The 10,067-nt window shown below is 40.2% G+C and overlaps 1 protein-coding gene across 1 annotated transcript; it reads left to right on the forward strand.

The window, feature by feature from the left end:
- The first annotated feature begins 4,795 nt into the window (after positions 1–4,795).
- Positions 4,796–9,776, forward strand: eaf2 (ELL associated factor 2). Its single transcript, XM_012868544.3, has 6 exons — positions 4,796–4,972; positions 5,428–5,522; positions 5,932–6,068; positions 6,549–6,721; positions 6,829–7,047; positions 8,657–9,776. Exons 1-6 carry the CDS (start codon positions 4,870–4,872, stop codon positions 8,698–8,700), a joined length of 771 nt encoding a protein of 256 aa, XP_012723998.2. The 5' UTR covers positions 4,796–4,869; the 3' UTR covers positions 8,701–9,776.
- The last annotated feature ends 291 nt before the right edge of the window (positions 9,777–10,067 follow it).

Raw genomic sequence — 10,067 nt, forward strand, 5'->3', positions numbered from 1 at the left:
TAAAGTAAACAGCCAAGATGTTGAGATCATTGGATGTGAAGGTGTGACACTCATTTGTCCAAATAAGTATGAATTCCTATGGATTGAATCCACCTTCCATTATAATTTTAAGAAAAGCGAGGAGGTCTGTGTCCTGGAGATTTATCTGTTGTGGTGGGGAACGTGCACTTTGATGTCAGAGAAAAAGCAAAAACCTCATGAAAATGTGAGCGTCGTTTGGGATAAAGCCAGTTGGGATGACCATATAAGACATATCAACGATTGCAAATGCATTCAGGGACAGTTCCTGGAGCCATGTCTCGTGTTCTGATTAAACTAAATGCGAAGTGTTTGGTCAAATCGACCGTCTCTCCAGTTGGAGAAAAACGGCGGATGCTTGTGAACAACCCTCTGGCTGTTCCTATAGAGACGGCAGCATCATATTGTGGGGTGGTTCACTGCAGGAATGACCGCTGTACCTCACAAGATGGATGACATCATGAAGGAAAAAAAACATTGTGTGGAAATACTAAAGCAGCATCTCAAGACATAAGACAGGGAGTTAAAACCAGGGGACAAACAGATCCTCCAAGTACAATACAATGACCCTACGCACACCACAGAGTAGTTGCAAAGGGCTTTGAGGGCAACAAGGTTTATGTTTTGGAGTATCCATCACAAGGACGACATCCCATTTTCCTCCCTTTGAAAATGTGCGGGCTGAGCTGAGAAGGTGCTACAGAAGAAGGCCTACAATCCTGACTCAGTTGCATCAGTTCTGTCAGGAATAACGGGGCCAAAATTTACTCAGACTTCTGGGAAACGTGTGGAAGGATACCCAAGTCATTAACCAAAGTGGTACAGTTTAAAAGTAATTTATATCATACACTAAAAAAATGAAACTAAACTTCTAAACCCGTAGAAAGTAGTTGTTAAAAAACGTGAATGTTTTTGAACACTCATTTAAAAAATTGAAACACGTGTATCATATAGATTCTTTACAGATAGAGCAAAAATGGTTTGTGCTTTTATCACTTGTAATTTGGATGATTATGAGAAAAATACAAAATCAGTGTCTCAGAAAAATAGGACTTAAAAAAGATAAACGCCCTATTCAGCTATTATAATTAACTCACAACACCTGCAAAGGCTTCCTGAGCTTTCCAAAAAAAGTAAAAAACAAACCAAAAAAAGTAAAAATCAAAGCACCTGGACTTGTTTTCCGTTGTTGAAGACGTTTCACTTCCTCTCCAGGAAGCTTTCTCAATTCAAAAAGTCTGGAGTAATGTGGAGTAACAAGCTTTATACTACTGTCCAAACAAAAGCCTTGTAATGGCTTAGATAACATGCAAAAACAACAGAAACAGGTCCATCCCTTAGTAATGGGCGGTCGTTAAAGTCATTAAGCCAGCAGATTGGACCGAAACTGGTCCACTCCTCTGTAATGAGGAGTCGTTAGGGTTGTTATTGGCCTGGCTTAAAGGAACAATGTTTTGATCACCCGTATGAGGGTGAGAGTTAAGGTGATGATTGGCCGGAATTAACCCTATAGCTGTGTTGTAAGTTTTTGAGAGTTGGAACTCTAAGGCCCCCTCCTCTGTTTAAGGTTGGTTTCCTGAGCTTCCAAATTGTCCCTCTGTCTGGGTGGACAGATGTCCAGAAGACAGTCACTGACACTCTGGCCTTAGGAGAAAAACAACTAAACTGCTGCTCGTCTACTCCAAAGTTCTCTTTTCAGATGAAAGTGAAGTTTGCATTTCGTTTGGAAATCAAGGTCCTGGAGTCTGGAGGAAGAGTGGAGAGGGACAGATTCCATGTTTCTTGTAGTCCAGTGTGAAGTTTCCACAGTCCGTGCTGGTTTAGGGTGCCGTGTCGTTTGCTGGTGCTGCTTCCACTGGCTTTTCTGAAGTCCACAGGCGATGCAGCCGTCTAGCAGGACATCTGACATCAAGTCTGAGACTTGACTTGGACTTGAGCACTGATGACTCGAACTTGGACTCGAACTCCTACATTCAGATCATTCTGACTCGAAAATTGAGAAAAAGACTCAACTTTTTTTATATCATTAGGCTATAATTTTAATATGCCATTAGAATATTATTTGGTATATGATTTTAATATCTAAATTATTAGTGCAATGTGGTGGAGTGTGGATTTTTTTTTTTTTTTGTTTAAAAACATGTAGGCTATGCTTACTTTAGTGCGGAACTTGGACTCGACTTGGATCAATAGTGACTCGACTCGGACTCGACTCAGATTTTTTTTTAATGACTTGGACTTGACACGGACTTGAACACTGGAGACTCGAACCTGGACTCGGACTCGAGGCATAATGACTTGACTACAACACTGCTGCATGGAGATGCTGTTTTCCTTTTCCAGCAGGGTTTGGTAGGGTACCATGGTATCCAAAGGTATCCAAAGGTATCCAAAAGGTATCCAAAAGGTATCCAAAGCTGGTTTGTTGATCTCAGTGTTACTGTGCTTGACTGGCCAGCAACCCCCCCCCCCCCCCCCCCCCCCGACCTGAACCCCATGAAAAATCGAAAGGTTGCTGCCAGGAGGAAGATGAGAGAAAAACGGGGATATGACTTACAGCGTGTGTAAATCTTTGATGCACGCATGAAAATCTCCAGGAACATGAATTATGTCCACGAGTGCTACTTAAAATAGCTTGATTGGCATGTCCTTTATATTAACAATTATTGTTAAAGGAACTCTGCACTTTACATCCATAAATGGCGACCTTTTTTTAAACCGAATTGGTGTTTCTTTCACAAGTGGTGAACACATTTTCTGTAATGTCTGAATGACTTAACTGGATTGCACGACTGCATCTGGGGTTAAACTTGCATCAAAATATGTTTGTTGTTTTTTTTTGCAGAATTTGATGTACAGTCCAGGGTTTGCACACATTTTCCACCATCTTCAGACTACCTGCAATCGCCTAATTTATTAAACAGGTCCAAGACTCCCCTCCTGCAGGCACCTGTTTTTATTTCACTCAGCACCGACTGCGGCTAACAACCGGGGAGCGCCCTGCCGTGGCTCGAGGATACAGTTGCTCAGAAACCATAAACCTCTCCTCTCACAGTCCAGGGGCAACCCCCTGAAGTAACTGATACCACCGGAGGACAGCCAGTGTTTACCTCCGTCTATGGAAACAGACCCGCGCTGGTGTCTTTTCACATGGGATTCAGACACTGTGAAACAGGATTCCGGGCCTTTTGTCAGCCTCCCTGGTCAACTTTCAAAGCTCGGCAGTCTTCAAAGGATTCTGATCACAAAAGAAACGAGGGAAAAGAGACGAAAGCCGCAAATTTAGTCAAAATTATTCTTCTTCCTCTTCAGAGTCCGCAGGTAGTCACACCTTTTTGTTCTTTTTATGCTTTTACTCCGTGGTAAACAGGAAGACAGCAGGACTGTGGACCAGTTGCCGATAATCTGCTCATGTAAGCATCAGATTCCAGTCGCCACTGATGCTGATCCTTTAATGTTTGAAGGCAGCAAAGCATATGGCCTCACTAAATTTCAGGCAAAGCAGGATTTAAGACTTAGGTTGCATTAACACTTTAAACTAAGGAAAAGACATTAATTTTACTGCCCTGGGGTTCAAGAAGCTCCAAGCCCCTGTAGCCAGAGACGCTTTAAACTGCAATCAGCAAGTGTTAACCTTTGTGTCTCATTAGTCTCAGCCATTCAGGACCTCCACAGTGGATCTGAACTGTTCACCTAAGTCTTCCTCTGCATTTGGTTCCAAAACCAGCGTGCCCCTTTTTTTTTTTGTAAGCGACTAGAGCTGCTCAACGTGTCCAACTGATGTCGTCATGGAAAATCCAGGTGTGCAATATCGCAATTGCACATAACTCGTTGGATATCATGTATTGGAATGCAAACAACGTTTTAAACCAAATGGATGGACTGTCTCTGCCCCTGATACCCAGATCTGACATCTGTTCAATTGAATTTTATTTATATAGCGCCGATTCATGAAATATGTCACCTCAAGGTACTTTCCAAAGTCAAATTCAAAGACAGAGAATAGTGGAGAAGATGTAGGTTACAATATTTTGATACAATCATCACAATATTTAACAATAACGCTGACTGCATTTATGGGCACAATGGTGGCGCAGGGCTAGTACAGGGGCCTCGTTCCTGAAAGCAGCCGTCCCTAAATATATATATATATATATATATATATATATATATATATATATATATATATATATATATATATATATATATATATATATATATATTATATTATATATATATATATATATATATATATATATATATATATATATATATATATATATATTTGTATATCGTTAGATGGCTGATTCTATGTTTTAAACCTGTCGCAGGTTTTCCTGTTTTTAATTTACCTTGCCACACCTAGAAATCAGACCATTTAACACATTTTAATATCAGACCTAGATGACATGAGTAATTATTGGGGAAGAATTTTGGTAGGCAAGTTCACAAGTTCAGTACCATGAGCGATAAAGCTGTTATTAAAGGATTTTTTGGGGCAAAAAAAATAACAATTTAAGATTTTCTTTAGAGAAATAAACAAAATTGTTTTAAATTAGCTGATATTCAGATGACACTGAAGAACTTTATCAATTTAGACATATACATTGGCAAGTATTTATCTTTACAATAGGATTGGGCTCAAAAAGAGCATGAGAAGTCCAATTGAAACGTCACATTTTAGATGACAGTTTTCAAACCAATGAGAACGACTTAACAATCCCTCTAACCAATCACGTTGACGCAAAGTTCCCAGAAGGCGGGACTTAACGGAGCCTCCTGCCATACCTGGTTTATCGTATAAAAAAAGCTGAGCGCAAACTAAATTTCACTGCCAATGAAACTCGCAGAATGAATGGGACCGCTTATTCCAACTTTGACAACCAGGAACATGTTCTGAAACTAGGAGAGACGTTCGAGAAACACCCTAAAAGTGCCTACCACACGGTGCGATGTAAGTGGCGTTTTGAATCCTTATAGGTGACGTCTGCCGTTTACTTTGGCTAACAAGTAGCGCGCTAGTTAGCATGACAGCTAAACATCCGGAGTTTGCTTGTGCGGTTGCTAGAACAGCCGTCTCTGTGACTTATTCCTGTTAGACAGCTTCTTCAATTATCTTGAGAAATCGGCAGCTTTTTATGGCAAAGTGTCATTTTGCTTTTAAGTATTAAAACTACTGCCGCTGCTTCAACCTGTCGAAATATAAGCTAATGTTAGCAGTGCGTTTGGTTGCACCCTACTGCCACCTTGCGGTAGAGGCATTCAACTGCACCGTTGAAATCATCGCTCGTTCTCAGTTTTTTTTTTTAAAAAAAGTTAAAACAGCCATATGTACATATTATCACTGTATTTTTTTTTTTTTTATTATACCCAAAATTTCTAACTACATCTCCTCATCCTCCCCCACAGATGACTTCAAACCAGCATCCATCGACACAGCATGTGAGGGAGAGCTGGAAGTGGGCAAAGGAGAGCAAGTCACTATCACTTTACCTAATTTAGAGGTTAGAGATTATTTAAAAACATTTTTTTGATTGTATTAAGATTAAGTTTTTAAAATGGGGGAGAAAATTATTTAATAGATTTTTTTTCCTTTTTAATGTACAAAACACATGAAGATTTTTGTAACATACATGTTTTTTCAGCAGATTTTACTGTTTTTGTGTTTGTTTATAAGATTAAAAGTATTATGATTTTTCTGGCTGACTTGTGAGAGAATCCCAAAATGTGTTCTTGAAAGTAAACATTGAGGATCTTGATGTTAGACAAAAGCCTCTAGCCTGGCCGCATGCACTAGCACAACATATTTGGGGGTCACGAGTCAACAACTTGTAACCGCTTAAAGTTTCTTTAAGTTTCTTGTTATGATTGCTTATTTGTTTTTTTTTTTCCCTCCCCCTGATGACCTGTAAGGGTTCGAGTGCTCCAGTTACGGTGTTTAAGGGATCTAAGAGGCCTTACATGAAGGAGTGCATCCTCATCGTGAACCATGACACGGGAGAGTACAGGCTCGAAAAACTCAACAGCAATATAGCTGTGAAGAAGACGAGGTGAGCTAAAATAGTTCTTTATAATATTGCTAATATGGTCTTACCTTTTTAAGGAATGGAGCTACACCTAAGGGTGAGGCTTGATCTAATAAGTTTGATTTTGTTTTTTAGAGTAAACGGGGCTTCCATGCAGTCTGGAAAGATATAGAATTTGATGTAGTTATTTTTACAGGTCTGGAAAAGTATAATAAGTATGTAAGAATGTTAGACCACTCCAGCTTTATTCCCTGTTCTATGGTCTGCATCTGTCAGCCATACATCCGTCCGATAGGCATCAATCCATCTCTGTCAGTCACGTTCTTTTGCAGGTCTGACCATTGCAGAAAAAACTTTCCTAAATCCATTATGGAGTTTGGTGTTTTTTTTATTTTGTTTTATGACAAAACCCTAAAAAATAGGATTTTTGGGATGACTTGCACATGATTTCAAAATGTGTGAAAGGGAAATTTAAATGATATTTGTCTTCTCGTGGATTTCCAGGGCTGAAGGCAGCAGTAAAATTCACTCTCGCCTGGAACAACAAACGAGTCGCCTGAGCCAGCAGATAAAGGGAAGCGGCAACAGCACCACAGCCAAGACCTCAACCAGCTCCAAGAGCCCGCCGCCCAAGGAGAAGACTCCTCCAGCATCTCCAATGGATGACATTGAAAGAGGTATTATGTCGTATTATACCTCTCCAGTAAAGCCTGCGTGCAGAGGAGAGTATGCTGTGCCCCATGGAAGCTGCTGAATCTTCTCCGTTTTCTAAATCTTTCTCCAGTATTGATGGAGGAGGCCCATCGGCTGAGCAGCGGCGACAGCTCTTCGGACTCGAACAGCTCGTCTTCGTCGAGCAGCGATGACAGTTCCGGTAGCAGCGACTCGGAGGATGAACGTAACCCGGCCCCGACCAACCAGAGCATGCCTGTGATAAACACCAGCACCAACGCAACAGGCCTCCACCAGGAGAGCGGAGGAGGCCTCATTATGAACACGCTCAGTGAGTTGCACGGGCCTCGTCTGAAGCGAATCTCCTTTGTTTTTATGCTGTCAGGTTTAGCGGTGGGTCGATGTGGACTTAATATTTTATCACAATATATTGTAATAATGTTGGGATAACTGATAAAAGTAATAAAAGACTTTACAGCTTCAGGTAACACTGTGGCTGACTGCATGTCAATTATAGCCCAATAAACACCAAATGTTGTCCTTTTAAAAAAAACACTTAAAAATGTAACATTAAAACAAAATTTGAAATATGTTTCATCGGGACTCTTGTTACATAAAGAAGTGATTTTATTTTATTTTTTTATAATTTTTTACCAAACTGCACACAGTAAAACTAAGAGCTGGCTAAGAGAAAGTGATAATATCTATAAAACCATTTCCCAGCTCGACTTCTTAGACTTGGAGGGGGGTGTTGCAGTAAACACGGGGTGGGGACGGCGTGTGAATCAGACATGCCAAGCGTATCTTTACTAGACCTGTTGGGCTTTCACTGAGTACAGACGGCACCAGTGAGCTTCTGGGAACACCAAGGCCAAATGCCAGCTGTGCTGTATTGGCTGAACACAGAGCATGGAGAGCTGTGCTCCAGGTTCACGTCAGATTGAGGACTGTCGAGTTCAAAAATGCTTTTCTAAGCTGGTCGGCAAATTGTTAGAATTAAGCCTTGAGCATTCCTGCTTTATGTCGCCCAGGTTAGGGCTGAACGATTTTGGAAAATAATCTAATTGTGATTTTTATTTTATTTTTTTTCTTAATATTGCGATTTAATGCGTTTTTTTTTTTTTTTTTTTTTTTTCCCAATTTAATTTATCATGTCTTTTTAAACATACACAAACAACAAAATCATTCTGTTTCCTTGCTGTGCAGATTAGTTGCTAAAAGACCCGCAGCATCTAAACTCAGAGCAGAAATGATTGCATTCTGCCTACAATATATTTAAACCAAAATTGCAATTTGGACTTTTCTCTGCGTTAACCACAAGCAACAAAAATGGCGTCTAAATAAAGACGTTTGTAAACAAGAACTTTTTAAAACAAGAACTTTTAATGTTTCTATTAATCAGAATATTATTCAGGAGAACAGCTTTTAGTTGATTTGGACATCAATCCTTGTTGAACATAAAGTGCAACCAACAAGCAAGTCTATGTATTAAACTGATTGACCTGTACTTAATGCTATGTATGATTATATAAACTCTAAAACAAGTAATAAAATTAGATTATCTCACTGCTGCAACTGTCTTCCCTTCCATGTGGAGGCAAACCCACTTTAAACATTTTACCAACACCTAATGGACGTGTCTAATTAACTAATTGTTACATAGCCAAACATTGCAGACTCTGTGATTTGGAAATTGTGTTTTTTTTTAATTAGCGATTATATTGAAAATGAATTCAGCCCTAGCCCAGGTCCAGTGTTAGTTTCTCACCACATGGGGGCGTTCTGCATACATTGCAGATATCATGGTGCAGCCCTGAAGCATGCCAATACTTTTTGAATTTGGGGGGAAATTATTGATTTCTTTTTTTGTGTGTTTTCATGACAATTCACCAGTGAACATAAAGCTAAGCTGTTGTTTGGAAATTGTTTTCCTTCTCCAGAGAATGACCTCCAGCTGAGCGAATCAGACAGCGATAGTGACTGAAGGAAGCGACGGCCTGGACGTGAACCATTAAGGAGCCCAGCAAAGACCTGTCCGCTCTCCTGCCGCCTGTGAAGTGTGGCCGTGTTATTTACATATCCACAGATCTGTTAGACATGCTGCTTCTCTGCTCACAAACTCAGCGTTTCATCTTCCTTTGCTCGTGTGAAAGCTCCACCGTTGTGGTGCCTTAGTTGATAGAGATTTGGCGCTTTACTGTGTTTTGTGTCGTTTCAATTGGTGCCTCTGCTGGGGTTAAACAGTTTTAAGGAATTGCATGGGACATAATGTGAAAAGCATTTGTGAAATCGAGACAGATGTGGTCAACTTAAACCACCTTCTATACTTCTGCATTTCTGCCTAATGACGTTAGCTGGCACTGCCGAACGCCGTCTATCAATTTCAATGTGTGCCACACGACTATATCCGAAGACATCTGTTACAATCAGAAGCAGGGTTAACAAAAAAATGGAGTTTATGAATCGGAAACCTACAAAAAGAGGCTGCAAGACGGTCAAATTGTCATTGGAGGGAGACCGAGATGGTTTTCTGCAGACTTCTTAATCTGCTACTCCCATAAAGCACCGCAGCTACGAGCGTTTAAATACAGTTTAATTAATGCCGCGCTATCACTCAGTGGACTTAAGTATGCTTTGTAGCTTTAAACCTGCGATACTTGAATCTAATAATTTCTTTTCTTAATGCTCTTGACCAGAAGTGAGTGGATTTTATGTTTAGTTTATTACCCGAGCAATTGGAAGCGCAAGTTACAAAGCAAGCGACGCAGAGCCAGACCAGACGTGTTGATACTGGGCCTGAGTGAGTCTTAAGAGATTACTTAATGTGCCTTTTTATTTCCTCTGGAAGTTCCTGTGGGCTTCCTGCCTTCCCCATTACCCCCGTATCACAGCCGAGTCGACTCAACTAACAGGAAGCGGATGTTTGTGTCCCAGGCGCTACTTTGGCATCCGAACCATCTGAATACGGCGAGAGGCCGAGGCTCATGTCTTTTGAAATGAAAAGTCAAATGTATATGTAGCATAAAGATCTTTAGCAAATATTAAAAGATTTTTATTGTCTCTCGGGTGCATTATTTTATTTGTGCCAATGATCATTTTCAGAACCTTACACTTAAAAAGCAGTTGATCTACCCAGCCTATTATGTGCATAGCTGCTATAGGTATGAGCCACTTTCAATTCAATTTGAAGATTTTCTTTGCTTTCTCTCTTTTATTTCTGTAGGACAAAAATAAAACGATCCTTGATCCTTGCAGTGGTTTTTCATCACACGTGGATTTCAACACTTTTACCCACCAGTGTTTTGGACTTAGTGAAAGCGTACTCTTTCAAAAGTTAAAGGTAGCTGCACT

Source organism: Fundulus heteroclitus, chromosome 7 (assembly GCF_011125445.2).
Source record: "Fundulus heteroclitus isolate FHET01 chromosome 7, MU-UCD_Fhet_4.1, whole genome shotgun sequence".
NCBI lineage: Eukaryota > Metazoa > Chordata > Actinopteri > Cyprinodontiformes > Fundulidae > Fundulus > Fundulus heteroclitus.